At 64.0% G+C, this 15,844-nt stretch overlaps 1 protein-coding gene across 1 annotated transcript; it reads right to left on the bottom strand.

Annotated features, from left to right (window-relative positions):
* Window positions 1-846: 846 nt before the first annotated feature.
* Window positions 847-3,872, bottom strand: FBXL16 (F-box and leucine rich repeat protein 16). The gene is made up of 5 exons (XM_047097867.1): window positions 3,228-3,872; window positions 2,053-2,561; window positions 1,561-1,645; window positions 1,157-1,220; window positions 847-995 (listed from the first exon to the last, which is right to left on the bottom strand). The coding sequence occupies exons 1-5, from the start codon at window positions 3,870-3,872 to the stop codon at window positions 847-849; spliced, it is 1,452 nt and encodes a 483-aa protein (XP_046953823.1).
* Between the last annotated feature and the right edge of the window lie 11,972 nt (window positions 3,873-15,844).

Below are 15,844 nucleotides of genomic sequence, written 5' to 3'. Positions count from 1 at the left end.
CCAGCTTGTGGTTTCTCAAGGTGGTGGTGTCCTGACCGGGTTGAGGCAAGCTGCAGCCGGCTCGGTTAATGTTGATTACACCAATATCATGGTCAGCCAGGGCTGTCCCTCCCTCGACCCAATTCCACCCCATTCTGGCCCACGGACCCATAGACCTGCCAGTGGGGGATGGGGCGAGCAGGGGACTGCCTCACACAGTGGCCAGGAAAAGGGGAGGTCTCATGGGGTCAGGCTGGCATGAGGTGGGGCACGGGCGGGAGGGACTTGGGCTCCTTGGCGGGCCATGGCTTTGGCGGTGGCCTGTTTCCCCTCGCACCCCTCCGAGGGCCTCAGGCGCGGTGCAGTGGAAGATGCGGGAAGCCCTTGGGGCTCTTCTGGCCCCTGTGTCCTGGGGGACTCAGCTCCCCTCAGTCCCTCCGGGCCCTGCCCGAGATGGGGGGACAGCGGGGAGACAGAGCGGGGTGTGGCGGGGAGGGTGGTAAGGGCGGCGGTCAGGAGAGCTCAAAGCGCCCCCTAGGACCGAGCCCCGGCCCCACCCCCCCACCCCCAGCGGGTGGACGAATGATGGAGGCGGCTGTGGTGCGGTGGAGGGCGGGCGTGCAGTGCGGGCACGAGGGGCATGCACAGAGTCCCCGAGTGTGCGTGCGTGCGTGGGGCTGGGCCCGCCCGCCGCCCCTCCCCGCCCGGGCGGGGCCAGGAGGGGCGCGGGGGCCGGGCGGTCACCAGGTTCGCCCTGCCTCCCGCGCTGGGCCGCAGGCGCGAGGGCTCCCCTGAGGGCAGGGCCGGGAGAAGGCGTCCCGCCCCGGAGCGTGGCGGCTTCCTGCGCCGGGGGCGGGGAGGCCCGCGCTACTCGATGACGAGACAGCGGGGCAGGTGCTGCGAGAAGTACTTGAAGAGCTCGGGGGTGGCCCCGGGGCAGTTGGTCAGCTCCAGTTCCTCCAGCTCCTGCAGCTGCACCAGGCCCGACAGCCCCGTGGTGGTCAGCAGCGGGCAGCCTGCGGCGGGCGGGAGGCGAGGTGGCGGCTGAGTGCGGGGGCCGGCGGAGCTCGCCCGGCGTCTCCCTCCGGACCGGGCCCTGGGACCCGGGGAGTCAGCCCCAGGTATGAATCGGCGCGAGGGACCCGGCAGGGCCAGGTGGGGGCGGGTGGGGTCTCACCTGCCAGAGACAAGAGCCGCAAACTCCTCATGGCCAGGAGGTGCTTCAGCCCGAAGTCCTGCACCTGGGCGGGAGGGGAGGGCAGGGCGGGTTAACGATCGCACCCTGGCGGGGAGGGGGGGGGCACTTCTAGGGTCAGGCCTTGGGCCTGGAGCTGTTGGAGGCGCAGGGGGGCAGGGCTCAAAAAGGGGGTTTCTCGGCCTCCCAAGGAGCCAGGAGGCAGCGGGGGAGTGGCGCTGAGGGCCCCAGGGAGTGCGGGCGCTCGGCCTATGTCGCGCGCTAGGCGTGGAGGGACCCAAACTTCCTCTGACCCTTCCGGGATCAGGGCAGCGGGCTGAGCGGCCGGGAAGGGCCGAGTCCCCCACCTCCGCTCCCCAGTCTTCGGAGGCGAGGAGGGCGGGTACCTGGCAGCACCATCGCAGGTAGAGGCTGCGGAGGGACGACATGGTGGACAAGTAGCTGAGGCCAGTATCCGTGATGCGTACACACCTGTGGGTGCAACAGAGGGACTCTGCCCACCTTGAAACACCCTGCCCCTCAGCTCCGCCCCTTCCTGCTTTTCCCGGCGGCGTGTCCAGGCCTGAAGCTCCCCTCCGCCGGCACCGATGAGAGCGCTTCCCTTTCCACAGACTCTCCCCAGCCAGGTCCCCCCCAACCCCCACCCTGGTTGCTTGGTGGCACCACCCGTCCCGGGAGGGGGGGGCGGTTCAGCCCCACCCTTGTTACAGGGCCATTCTGGATCCCGGGTTTGTGAGCGCCCATCCTCAACCCACTCCCCATCACGCGGCAGCGCCACTCCGCTACAGGTCGCTCCACTGGTCTAGGCTCCCCGCTCAGAAGGCCCCGCCCCGCCCCCCCCCGGCCCCCCACTGCCCGGGCGTGGGGGTCGCGCGCACCTGTCCAGCACCAGCTCCTCCAGGCGGTGCAGGTCGCAGGCCACGTACTCGAGCGCCATGTCGGTGATGCGCGGGCACCACGAAAGGTCAAGGCTGCGCAGCTTGCGCAGGTTTTCGGCCACGAGCTCGACGCCGTCGTCGGTGACCTTGGAGCAGCCGGAGAGGCTGAGCGCGGTGAGGTTGGGCAGGCTGTGCACCACGTTGACCACGCCGTGGTTGGTGATCTCCCAGCAGGAGAGCAGACGCAGCGTGTGCGTGCTGTGGCCCTGGCGTGCTGTGAAGTAGGCCAGCGCCGTGTCCGTCACGTGGTAGGCCTGCAAGCTCAGCTCGGCCAGGTTGGGCAGCAGCTGCGAGATGGCCGCAATGGCGTCGTCGGCCACGTTGATGCAGTCGCTCACGCTCAGCGAGGTGATCCGGGCGCTCAGGCTGGACCACAGCCCGGCCTCGGTGAAGTCGTTGCAGCCTGACAGCTCCAGGCGCACGACCCCCTGCATCTGCTCCAGCATCACCTGCGGGCAGCAGGGCGTGGTGAGGATGGTGGGGGGGGGGGGAGCGGGGCGGAAGGAGCCCGATGAGGGGCAGAAAGCAGTGTTCTCGAGTGTAGACGGGTGTAAAACAGGACAAGTGCACGTCACAGTGTGTTTCTCACATCACCACAACATTCTAAGAGCAGAGGCAGAGCACAGGGGGACCTGGGAGCTCAGGGCCTCTCCAGAGCAGGGGCTCCAGAGCACTTGGTGTTAAGGATTTGATGGTTAGAGTCCTGGCCCTGGGGAAGGGGCAGCTTGCACAGCTGCTCCTCTGGCCTGAGCGCCTGTTCCCTTGCAGCATCCCCCCCACCCCCACCCAAGGCTGGCCTCACAGGCATGTAGGGCTCTGAGCTCAGAGGGGGCTCCCACTCGACTGATTGCTTTGATGTTGCTGTCTTGAAATTCTTAACCATCTTTGAACAAGGGACTTGAATTTTCATTTTGGATTGGGTCCCCCCAATTATGTAACCAGTCCTGCTTCCCCTCCCCCAGAGACATGATCCACAGAGCACCAGCACCACCCTCAGCTCCTTTGCTCCTTGTATGCCTGGGGGCACCCTCCCTCCCCCCACCCCCAGCTCATTTGCTGCTGCTTGGCCCTGCCCACCCCACCCCTGTCCCTTCCAGGCCACCGGTGGGGCGCACCTCCAGGCCGGCATCGGTGATGGTGGAGCGCTTGAGGCTCATGGCCTTGACGCCCTTCTTAGAGAGGGAGTAGTTGTCGATGAACTCACAGATGTCCAGGTCGGAGACACCAACCAGGCAGAAGCCCTCAAAACCACGCGCAGCGAAGCCCTGCAGGTTCACAAACTCCTTCTCGCCACCGGGCAACACGTTGTAGAGCTCCTTGGCGTGCAGCACAGGTGTGAGGCCCGCCCAGAACTTGGGCTGGTAGAGCACACGCCGCCAGGCCTTGCACACCTGGGCCAGCACGCACTTCTCACAGGCTGAGAAGTACCAGAAGAGGCCATTGAGGATCTTTTCATCTGTGGCCAGTGGTGGCCGCTCCACTGGGGGCCCAGGAACTGGGACTGAGGCTGGTCCACCAAGGGGGAGCCCTGCTGGGGGGCACAGGCCCCCAGCTAGGGCAGCCCGTGGCAGTGGGGCAGCCAGGCTGGGCGGTGGGAGGGTGGGTGGGGGTGGTGGCTGGCAGGGCCGGTTCTTGGCAGCTGGTGTGCCCTTGGTGATACTGGCTGCACCCAGGCCGTTGGGCTGGCCCGGCAGCTTTACCAGGCCATTTCGAGGCAAGCATGGAGGCTTGGGGTCGCCGTCCACACCCGGGCTCGACATCTTCCTCGCTCGATCTGCAGACAGGGTCCAGGATGGGGTAATGAGTCTCCTGCCGCAGCAGGGCTGGGCTCCTTCCCATCCCAGGGCATCTCCTCCCCTGGCACTCCCAGAACCACCCAACAGAAAGGATCTGAATCGAAGTCCCTCCTTCCCCGACTGTGAGATCAGGGCTGTTCATGACTATGACACTCCCTGAGCACCTACTATGCGCACTGAGCTCAACCAGTACTCACATCTTTTTGACAGCTAGGTACTATGGTTCTCGTTTTAGAGATGAGAGAAGAGAGGCAGCGACAGACAGACACTTGCCTGGGACTGCTCCCTTCACCTTTACTACCCTGATGCCCAACATCAGTGTTTGCCAGGCCTACCTCTACCCGGGTAGGAACTGGGAGACTGAGGGAGCTGGTGTGGGGCGGCCTCTGCATCTCCACTGTGGGGTTCCAGCATGCCTCTGAGGAGTGGTTCCAGGAGCCTGTCTGAGACTCACACACCAGCCCCTGAAAATGTCAGTGCCTACTGGAGGTTCTGTGGTTCATAATCTACCCAAAAGAAAGGGCGAGGTTTACTCTGATGCCAGCACAATGATCCCTGGACACATACTGTCCTGTAATCCTCCATCTAACCCGTTGAGGATCGTACTATGATGACCGTGCCCATTGTTACAGATGAGGAAAATAAAGCAGCATGAACTGTTTGCCCAAGGTCACAGTAAGTGGTGGAGTCGAGGCTTGGACTAGGGCTGGCCGTGGAAGCATATTTGTAGAGAGTTCCTCATAGGGTGGGACTGAAGCCACCCCCCCAATGCGCCCCCCCCCACCAGGGCTCTGAGGTTGTGAATGGGTGGCAGATGGCTTTGAGCACAGATAGCCCTGGAGAGGGGGGCAGGGGGACCCTCACAGTACCACCATCTGCTCCACATTCCAGATCTTCTCTCGCCCACCCCCACTCTAGACATCCCGTGGAAAGGCAGTGCACCCAGTGGTTCAGCCATACAAGCTCTGGGGTCACACACCCTGGCTCTGTGGCCTCCGTGAGGCACTTTTCTCTGAGACTCACTTTCCTTACTTTTGAGCCTGAGAAAGGATGATACCCCCCCCCCCACAGGACAACATGTGAAAAGGGCTAAGCATAGTGTATGGCCCACAGTCAGCATTTGGAAAGTGGTGAGGAAGTTGCTTCTGGACCCCATGGCCGGCCTGAGGGGAAGGGGTAAGGAGCCATTAGGAGGGAGGGAAGTGAGCCACCCTGCCCTGCTCTACCCAGCACCATGCCTCCACTGGCTTCCAAGCCCTGGGCAGGACAACCCTTGCTGGCCTTCCACATCTGTGGAGGGGTTGCTGACCTGGGCTGGGACCAGGGGTCTATGGGAACACATGGCCTCATGGCTACCAACTCAGCTTTGGGTCGAAAGGCCTTCTTGCTCTGACAGCCATGAGCCCCCAGCCTGGCAGTCCACATCAGGCCCACCCTCCCCAGGGGAGGCTCCCCAACCTTGGCTGTCCCTTTACTGCAGCTCATGACCAGATAGTAGCAGCCTCACACTGGATAAAACACGACATTCGTAACAACGTCCGCCGAATGTCCACTAGCTTCATGTCAGCCCCGTGTGTGTTGGGGCGGGGGGCGGGGGGAGCAGCCTGACATGAGGGCCGCCCCAGATCTCTTAAAACCAGTATGTGATGAGGAGACCGTTGTGGATCAGAAGTGCCTCATGGAGGGACAGGGTAAAGCCCACGACTGGCCGCCCACTCCTGGGACCAGAGGAGAGGCTGTCCTGTCGTCCTGTCGACTCCCTCCTGTGGGCTGTGCTGGGTTCAGAGAGGCAGCCCCAGCCTGAATACCTTCTGTGTCCCCGGTGCCCGGCGCCAGGATCTCAGGGCTCAGGGCGCGCCGCCCACCCGGCCTCCGCCGCTTCCCGCAGACCAGGCGCGGCTGGCTCGGCCCCGGAGCGCAGCACCATGGACAGCGCCCCTCCAGCCGCTGTGCGCGTGCTCGGAGGCCAGGCCCCGGCGGGCTCCACCGCGGACAGCGGCTGGTGGGGGTGGGGAGGGGGGCCGGCCCCGGCAAACCCAGCTCAGCAGGCGACGGGGCGGGGCGAGAAGCCGCCCGCTCCGCCAAGATCCGGAGGAGGCGGCGGAGGTGGCACCAGGGGAGAAATAACTCAAGAGCAGTGCCGATTTAGGTTAAAGATGCTCCCAGCCACGGGTGTGCACGTGGAGTGCCTGAGTTGGTGGTGGGGGGCAGGGTGCACGTGGATGCCCCGGGCATCTGCAGGGCTCTTCCCCCCCCCCCCCAATCCACCCCACTGGAGCTCACATTTGCACGCGCCCACAGTCCCATCCCCTCTTCAGGCCTCAGGGTGGAGCTGGTGAAAACAGCCAGCGGGTGAAGAGAGCCCACGGGAGGGAGGGGCCAGGTCGAGGATGGCCTCCGCCTGGGGGTGGGGGTGGGGGTGTCCGAGGCCTGGCTGCCCCTTATCTCACACTCACATCCCTGGCCAGAAGGCACTGCCCTGCCTGCCAGTGGGTCAGCCCTTCTGCCGTGCCTTCGCCTGGAGCTGCCTCTCGGCGGAAGCAGCTCTGAGCTCCTGACCTTGTCCATGGTCCTGCTGGGCTCCACCCGCACCCTCCAGCCTCACTGACCCAGCCTGACAATCCTTGCTCTGTGGCTCAAAACTGGAAACAGCCACAGCTTGGCCCAGGGGTCAGGGCTTTAGGAGAGAACCGAGCTTGCGGTCAGAGAGGAGTCTTCCCGTCAGTTAGGCAGGGGGTCTCTTGCAGGGGGCTGGGACAAGTGGCCCTCTGCCTGGTCCCACCCACCCAGCCAGATGGGCTGCGAGACCCCGACCTCTTTCGTACTTGTTCCTGTCCCTACTGCATGCACTGGGGCTCAGAGGACCTGCCCGGAGTTTCTAGTCAGGATGGGGTAGGGGCAGTGGCCAGTCTTATGTGGTCTGCCTCCTCCTTTAGAACTAAGCACTAGGAGCTAACGCTAGGAAAAGAGGCGTTTTAAAAAGATGGCCAAACTTGCACTATTCTCAGCCTCAGCCCCTGGTGTCTTGTGCCTCCGTGTGGAGCGGAATTCTGGAGGAGGTCCTCCTGGGATAGGCTGCGGGGGCTCCAGGTTCCTGGGAGGACTCCAGAACTTGGTGGCTCCCAGGCCGACAGTCTCCAGATGCCCACGCTGAGGCTCTGAAAGGAACTGCTTCTTTTGCGGCCAAGTCACTGGGCCCTGAGACCTAGCAAGTCCACCTTACAGCCTCGCCTCTCGTTCCTCCCCAGCCATGGCCCTACAGTCCAGCCAGACCCCCTGTTCTGTATTCCTCATCCCCTCCCAGGGCACATGATGGGCCCCCTGCTTGCTCAGTCGGCCTCCCCACTTCTTAACCCTGCCAGCTCCTTACCCTCCATCCTTCAGTGTGAGCACCACCCCGGTCTCCCCCTGCGGGACTCCCCAGCCCTGAAAAAAAGCACCTCCAGGGTCTCAGTCGTTACTGTCCATCCATCTGTCTCTTCCCTTGGCTGGGGACTTCTTGAAGACAGGCAGCACCATGACTGAGTGTCCTCTGAGTGCTGGCTGAATGAATGAATGAATGAATGAATGAACGAACGAATAATGGCAGTCAGCGGGGTCATGCCGAAAGGGATATGGCTGCCAGATGCCCAGGAGGTTGACGGAAGACAGACCAGATGAAGAAGAGGGCGGTGGATGGTAGGGGAGCTGCTTGTAGCTCAGTTTGTTAATCCTGGTTGTAGCAGAGGCCACTGTCCACAGTGAGGGCAGCCACTGGGTTGGGTTGGCGCCAGAGTCTCTGAGAAGGCGCCCAAGACCCTGGGGCTTAGGGTGGGCCTTGCAATTATTCAGGCCCATGGGAAGAGGATGGCTCACATCTCTCTTTTGGCTGAGTCCCCACTATGGGAGCTGCAGGGTTAAGGAGGCTGCCTGCCCACCCCTCATAATCTGGCCAGATCCAGGGAGAGGGGACAGGAGCCACCAGAAGGGAGGGAGGAGCTGGTCCTGCCCTGCTCTTCCCAGTGCCGCTCCTCTATTGCTGGTCTGAGCCCTTCACACACTGCCTGACCAGGCGTGGGGAGAGTGGGGCTCGGAGACTGAATTTTCAAAAGGTGCACAAAGCTGGGATTTGACCCCGGTTTGTCTGACCTCCAAAGACCAAGCTAGGCACTGAGGTCCAGATGGTGACCCTGGGCCCTCAGCTGGTCTGCCGCTGGCCAGGTGCACTTCCTGAGGCCTCTTCCTCTGTCCTGCTCTGCTTCTCCTGTCCCCTGTGTCCTCCCAGCCTGTGACCTTAGGCTAGTGGTCTCCCCCAGCATTGTCTCTGTCATGCCCCTGCTCTCTCTCCAGAGGCTGCAAGCTGCAGGACTCTCTTCTTTTGGACTGCTCGTGCCTAGGAAACCCTCCACTCCTCATGGCCCCCAACTCCGAGATCTCTTCCTTCATCCCCGATACTCTGACACAGCCCACCGTGAATGCTGGAGGGGTCTGGCCCTGATAGGACCTGCACTGACCAATCCTCCCGGCCCACTGAGGCCCATGGAGCTGGGCAGGGTGTGGGTAGCCAGAAAAATTCACATCGGGTCGATCTGCAGTGACATCCCCAGGGACTGGGGTGACAACCAGCTTGGGATTGGGGACACAGTGCGGGCTGACAAACTCCATGACAAGCCCCGTGACTCAGGCACATTCACATCCCTGTCACTTTGCACATGTGCCAGGCAGCACTCCCTTCCCGCCCCCAGCCCAGGGATGCTTCTGGGGTGCAGGCTGCCCCACCCGTGCCCCGGGGGCTCCAGGAAGTGAGCACGTGGCTTCAAAAGAGACCCAGTCGGTGCTTCATCAGACCCAGTCCGGCGGTCAAGCTCAAGACAGCTTGGCCATGTGGGACTGGGCACCTTGGGGAACGGGCTTGGGCTCCACGCCTCATCTTGGCTCTTTGGCTCTGGAGGATGAGCCCTCCAGTGCCTAGACCGGGGGCATCTAGTGTCTGCCTCTTTGGGTGGCTGTCTCAAACCCTCCCCCTCTTCCCCACCAAGCGAAGCGACGGGGTCCAAGCCCACCCTCTGTGACTGGTCTCGCTGCGGCTCCAACCTGCCACTGGTGGGGAAGGTGCGGAACCACCCACTTACCCCACAGAGCCTTCCTTCACTGCCACCTCCACTCTTCCCCTCTGAGGCATGGCAGCGAGCACCCACGTGTGACAAGATGGGGCTGCAGGCAGCCGAGCAGGGCCCTACCTTGGGGTGAGACGTCTCCCTGGCTCTCAGCAGCGCAGGCTTCCTGGGCCCAGGCCAGCGGTCTCGAGGGCCCCAGGTGCCCCTACCTCAGGGCTAATTGTGTCCTTCTTCCATTGGGAGAGAGGACTCACTGAAGTGCCCTGGAAGTGGGTGTGAACTGGAGGGTAGCGCCTGCCCAGCATCAGGGGTACTTATAGGCCTGGCCCAAGTGAGAGGTGGCTGAGGAAGAGGGGAGCCAAGTAGCGGAGACGGCGGGCCCTTGGGGCCTGAACAGTCTGCCCTGCACTGCCCACGCTCATGACCGGGGTTTGGATCTCCCTTGTCCCCATAGCTCCTGGTCCAGACCTGTGGCCACCTCCTGCCAGGCCAGCAAGTCTCCATCAAGCCTTTGCCCTCTCAGGGACCCAGCCCAGGCCTCCGCTCAAAGGCGTTGGCTGAAAGAAGGGGCCTGGGAGGTGGCGGGTACCGGGAAGGGACTGACCGAGTGGGCAGGTGAAGCGGCATCCGCCATCTGTTCTCTCTTTGGAGGGAAGGCTTCCCGTGCAGAGGCCGGGAGGGGCTGGAGGAGTGGCCACTGGGCCGTGGGCTCCCCGAGGCTCCAACAGCTAGGCCTGCTTTCCTTCTGGGGTGATGGGTGGGGGACTCTCTCCCCTGAAATCCCGGGAGGCCAGACCCCTGCCCTAGCAAGTCTCAGAGTGCCCGGTTTCCCTTCTGAGGCCGTCCAACCTTGGCCAAGGCTCGACCCCTCCTCCAGGACCAGGCACGTGGCCAGCCTCCTCCTTCCCCCTCATCCTCCTGCTGTGGTGGCAGCTCCACACAGGCCCAGGCGGCCAGGGCAGACGGGGCCCCCGCCACGCATCCACATGGCTCCTGGAGTGGAACTGTGCCTCACACCCGTCTCATAGGCCCAGGGGCTCGTGGTGCTGGGAGGGAAGCTCGGAGCTCAAAGGAGGTCCAGGATCTCGCCCAGCCACGCCGGCTGGGGGCCTGCAGTTCTGCTTCCGCCGAGATACGGTCGGGCGGCACCGGCCCACAGCCCTGGTCCAGTGGGGAGCGTGCTTCAACCAGGCAGCCTCTGGGGTCAGGAGCCCTGGGAGGGCCTGTCGGGACCACAGGCTCAGTGGCCGACGCCTGGGAAGCGGCCGCGCGTGTGTGAGACCCTGGGGGTGTTGGCGGCCCTGTCCGAAGCCCCCTCCCCCCTCCTCATTGTGGCCGCCGCGATGGCGTGGCCTGGCCCCTTCCCCGGCTCCACAACCTGGCCCGGTGCACACACCTTACCTCGGCCCGGGCACCTGGCTCATGCCACGCTGTCCGCCGGGCGTCTTCTCGTCATGGGGAGCCCGGCATGGGCGCTGGCGAAGCGGGGAGGCGGCCGAGGTGCTGGCCTGGCCGGCAGGGCCCAGCCGCGCCCCGCGCCCCGGCCTGGCCGGCCCCCTCGGCCGCGCCCGGAGAGGAGCTCCCCGGTGGGAGAGGATCGGCTGCCCGAGCCTCCCACCGGGGAGGCTGAGGCAGTGCCCAGATAAATAAGGCCGCTTTGCAGGGAGCCGGGCGGGCGCCTCCTCCCTCCCCGCGCCCTCCTCCCCGCGCTCCTCCGCGGCCGCCGGCGGCGCCGCGCGCGCCCCCCCGCCCGGCTCTACACGCCGCGCCCTCGCGCGCTCCCGGCGCCGGGAGCCAATCCGGTTGGCGAGCCCGGGCGGGGGCGCCGAGGATGCCGAGCCCCGCCCCGCCCGCCGCGCCCTGCCGCGCGCCCACGGGCACGCGCCGGCCCGGCGGCACCCCTGCCCCTCCGCCTCGGGCGCCCGCACAACAGCAGACCCGCGCGCACGGCGGGGCGGGGCGCGGCGGGCAGGGCGCGCAGCCCGAGAGCCGCCTGCCCGGGGAGAGCCCTGCCTGCGCGGAGACCTGCGGGGGGAGAGGACTCGAGCTCTTTGGCGCCGGCGGTTGGCTCGGGGGTACGTGGTCCCGCGCAGACAGGTGCCGGCCCCGCGCGTCCCGACCCTGGGATGCCACCTTCGAGGGCAAGGACGGTGCCCCCCCTCCCCCTCCCAGCCCTTCCTGCGGAGCGGAGCGGGCGGCCAAGCCCCCTTCATGGCCCTCACGTCTCCGGCGCACCTGCTGGGTGCCAAGTCCAGAACCCCCCGCAGCGGGGACGCGCCCTCTCCCGCAGAGCCGAGAAACAAGTGACCACCAGATCATTACAAGGGAGTGACAAGCGCGATGAAATTTCAAGAGGGCCACGTGACAGTAACCGCGGGAGGGGGCTGGAGGCGTCGCTCCTGAGCACAGGACACTTGACAGGCGACCCCAAGGATGGCAGGGTGGGCGAAGTTACCCCGGAAGGGGTGTGCACGGGTTTTTAGGTTTTGAGGACTTGAGCCTGGCGAGCCCGCTCTGGAACCCACTGGAGGCGGGTGTTGGTAATGGCCGCTGTGTAGGGACCAGGCTGGGAGAGGGGCCCGGGTGGGATGCAGAGGGAGGGTGTGCAGGGCTCTGTTCCGGCCTCCCAGCAGGCTCAGAGCAGAGAATGGAGGCTAATGGTGACCATCCCGGACCCCATCCCGGGGTCTCCTGGGAGCAGAGACTGGGGAGGGATCAGGTGTGGGGAGAGCAGAGAGGGGTCTTCATATTAGGGGAGGAGCCTTAAGGCCAAGAGGGAAGGCCCTGGAGGGGGAGAGGGAAATGAAAACAGCTGGTGTTCGCAGCGTTTGGTGGGAAGCGGGACCCAGTGGGGCTGCTGTGAGGTGGGGGCAGCTGCAGGGGGGGGGAGCCTAGCTGTTTGCGAGCTGGAGCGCTGCTTTTGCTGTGTGCAGGGCCCTGGATCCGGTTGCTGAGGCCGGGGTGACGGCGGCTTTCCCGTGTGGCAGGGGCTCAAGAATCAGTGTCTTGCCTTTGTGCTAATTCTGGTCAAAGCAGGGAGCTTGGCACGGGCAGTCAGAACAGGACGCGTGCAGACCTCTGGGGTGACTGAGTGCTGTCACCCACGGGGTCGCCCCTGGTGTGCAAGTCCAGCCGGCTGGCCTTCCAGTTCATCCTCCACCCCGTGGGGGCCCCGGTGTGGAGGGTGCGTGACCGTCACCTGGAGGACAGGGTTTGACCTCCTGCTTCCAGGAGGTGCCAGGACCTCACGCAGAGAGCAAGTTCCGCCCTCAGCGGGGCCTCAGAAGACTCCCTGCCTTGGAAGGATCTGAGCGAAGAAAAATATTTATTCGGAGGGATGGGAAATACCGTTGTACAAGCCTGCCTCCCGAATACCAGTGGGTTCTGCTCCCTCCTCCACCTCTTTCACCCTCCCCGTCCAGCCGGCTGCTCTCCTCCGTGGCTGATGGCGGCCACTGTTCTCCCCGTGGTGCAGGCGACTCGGCCGATCCTCCTAGGGCTCTGTCTGCTCCGCTGCAGCCCAAAAACCCCGAGTCTCCAGCACCGCCGGCCCCCAGCTGTGCCCTATCCCTGGCCCCTTGCCCTTGGAGCTGTGGCCACACTGGCCTTCCTCCAGGGCCACAGTGCTCCCCTGTGGTGTCCCCTCACCTGAACACCCCGTCCCATGGAGCACTCCTCACCTGGAGCACTTCTCACCTACAGCAGCACATCACCTAAAATACTCCCTCCCCTGGAGCACCTCCCTCATCTGGAACACTCCTCACCTGGAGCACCCCCCTTAGCTGGAGCACCTCTCACCTAGAGCATCACATCACCTGAAATACTCCCTCCCCTGGAGCACCTCCCTCATCTGGAACACTCCTCACCTGGAGCACCCCCCTTAGCTGGAGCACCTCTCACATCACCTGAAATACTCCCTCCTCTGAGCATCTCCATCCCCTGGAGCACTCCGTGGGCTGGTGCATGAGCACAGAGGAGTCTCCCCAGTCCAGGCTGCTGGAGGTTTCTGGTTGTTTAGTCCCCGGAGGGTGAGGAGTGAAGGCTGTTGGTGCATCCCACCCTGAGACCTCTCTATGAGACGGGGAGAAGGGTCACATCAGGGGTTGGGGCTGCCCACGATGCGGTCTCTCCTCCTGGCTGGCCTGGGGTTCCTTACAGGAGGTCCTCAGGCAGTTCCTTGTGGGGGCTCTGGGTACACGTGGCCTGGAGCCATCTGCCTGGCCCAAATCCTCCCGTCCGTGGCGGTGGTGGTGGTGGGGGGGAATCAGGCAAGTATTTCCCCTCCTGGGAAATAGGTGTGGGGTCCAAGGGGGTGCCCTGAAGGTCAGCACGGCAGCTAGCACAGCCCAGGCTGTGAGAGCCCCACGCCCGATTGTAATTCGGCTGACTCTGAAGCTTCCTGCTATGGAGCCATGGGTCACACTTTCTGCCTCTGTCCCCCCCCCCCGCCCTCCCTCCCGTGCCCCAGCGCCCGGGGAGGGGCCGTGAGGGCCAGAGTCGTGCGTTCCGCCGTCCTCACCACTCCACTGCTGGAATGGGCGCCCACAGCAGTGAGAACCTCAAAGCCTGGTGTGACCACGGTGGCTGTGGGCATCAGGGGGTGGGCCCCTTGGCTGCCTTCCGCTCCCAGCCTTTCCTCCTCTTGGGACCCAGCCGCCTGCCAGGGGCAGAGGGGCGGAGCAACAGGGCTGAGCATGACTCAGGGCCCAGCTGTCACCACGGCAACCCTGTCGCCTAGCAATGGCGGTCTCCCAGTAACGGTCGTCTCCTAGCAATGAGATATTTTCCTGGGCCCTGGCTGGAGCCTGGCAGTTATTTTTAGCTCAGCTGCAAGTCAATCTGCAGCTGCATTTTTGGCTCCTCCAGAAGATACAAGGTGTGTGTGTGTGGGGGGGGGGCGGTGGATTTCTTGTCAAGGGGAAGAAAACATCCCCATGACAGAAACCTTGCTGTCGAGGGTCTCCAGATGCAGCACCCATAGGTGGGCAAGGCCAGATTCTGCTGGGGGTGAGGGTCAGGGAAACGGGGTGCTGGCAAAGGGGAGCCAGAAGAGTCAGCAGATATGACCATTTCCCTGATGGGGTCTCTGGGCAGGCCGGTCACTCCAGCACCTTGGGAGACCCTGGGTCAAGCTGGGTAGGGGCAATCCAGGCCAGTGCTCATGGTGGATACCATCAGAGCACAACTCCGGGGGGTCCGGGTTCTGGTAGGCTCCTGGCACCCCCTGGCATTCAGCTTGGGAGCTGTCTTTGCTGTCCCCAGTCCCTAGCCCCACCCCAGAGGGGCAGCACATCCAGGTGGGCCTAGCTGCAAGGGTCTGGATGACCACAGGTCCAGCTGGGGACTCAGGCAGGGCTGGCCTCTGCTCGGGCCACACCTCTCCTTCTCCCCCACTTTTGCTGAAGTGAGAGCCCAGGCGAGTCTTGTGCGAGTGAAAGAACTTGACCTCTCTGTCTGGGCTTTCTTACTCTGGGGCCCTGTTCACTGTCCCCTCCAGGCCAAGTGCAGGCCCTTCTGTACCTGATGGGCCTGGGACTGGCCCTGCACTCCTCCAACTCGCCACCTTCCTGGTTCCCGGTCTGTCCTGGGCTCCACACTGTCCTTGAGGCATTCCCCCTGTTTCTCGGACCTGCCGCTCCCCCAGGTCTTCGACCAGCTCAGCCCCTGCCTTGGTCATGAGGGTTCCTTGCCTGTGCCCCCAGGGCTGGGGCTTCCTGTCAGGCGCCCGTCGTCCTGTGCGGCCGACCCCCTGCTTGAGTACAGGGCTCCGCGTGGATGCCCCTCCGTGTCCAGCATCAGCTGCACCCCCTGCGAAGAACTAGGGTATGGGTGGGGATGGAGAGAGGCCCCTTTGGAGGGGCAGGGCCCTGAAGGTCCTGGAGCTGAGGGCATGTGAGCACAGACACTGGAGTCTGAGGTGTCTTTCATTCACTCATTCAGCCCTCTGTTCGCTCATTGGTGCAGCCACTCACTGCTCACGCATTTACTGAACACCTGCAGTGTTTCTGGTCACTGCACTCAGTGATCGAGGGCAGGCATGGCCTGATGGACTCCTTATCCTACGGGAAGCAGATCTTTGATGGCTGACGACAGCAAGGTACTTTGCTGGTGGGAGGGCAGCAGCTGTGAAGACAGGTTGCCCCTGTGCAGGTTTTCTGAGGGAGAGAGTCAGCATTACCCACTGGGCGACGGTAAGAGGTCTGCACGGGGGAATCCTGGTGATGAGGAGACGGCTCAGGGCCAGGCCGCTGGCCACAGACACCCACAGGACATTGACTCATTCTCTGGGGGGAGAGCTGGCGTGGGGAATCAGAGGCAGGGGCTCTAGGCTGGCGGGGGTGAGTCTGCAGCTGACTCCTCACGCTGCCACCAGAGGGCGCCCGGAGCCCACTACGTGCCTCAGAGACCGCGGTTGGACACGGGCCCTAGAGACTGGTCAGAAGGTGGGAGGTGGCCGCGGGCGCCTGGACCGCAGCAGCTGTGGTGTTGTCCGGGGTGCCCTCTCCCCTCCTCCTACTGGAACCTCTTTTACCTTCTATGTTCCCAGCACGGGCCCTGTCTACGTCTTTCCTTTTTAACTGAGTAAAATTTGCTCCCTTGACCATTTTTAAAGATTTTTTTTTTAATGTTTATTTATTTTTGAGACAGAGAGAGACACAGCATGAGCAGGGAAGGGGCAGAGAGAGAGGGAGACACAGAATGTGAAGCAGGCTCCAGGCTCTGAGCTGTCAGCCTAGAGCCTGAGGCTGGAACTCATGAACTATGAGACCATGACCTGAGCCCAAGTTGGCGCTAAACCGACTGAGCCACCCAGGTGCCCCTCCTTCCTTTTTAAGGTGG

Source organism: Lynx rufus, unplaced genomic scaffold (assembly GCF_022079265.1).
Source record: "Lynx rufus isolate CCGP_SWC_20201006 ecotype Redwood Valley unplaced genomic scaffold, mLynRuf1.p SCAF_43, whole genome shotgun sequence".
NCBI lineage: Eukaryota > Metazoa > Chordata > Mammalia > Carnivora > Felidae > Lynx > Lynx rufus.
This window is presented reverse-complemented; position numbering and strand designations above follow the sequence as displayed.

Bases quoted from the DNA above. Each gene is read 5' to 3' on its own strand.
- FBXL16 (XM_047097867.1), bottom strand. From the start codon at position 3,872: ATGTCGAGCCCGGGTGTGGACGGCGACCCCAAGCCTCCATGCTTGCCT. The intron at 1,646-2,052 runs GTGCGCGCGACC...TTGCACCCACAG, and splicing joins GAGGAGCTGGTGCTGGACAG to GTGTGTACGCATCACGGATA. The intron at 996-1,156 runs GTGAGACCCCAC...CGCCCGCCGCAG, and splicing joins GCGGCTCTTGTCTCTGGCAG to GCTGCCCGCTGCTGACCACC.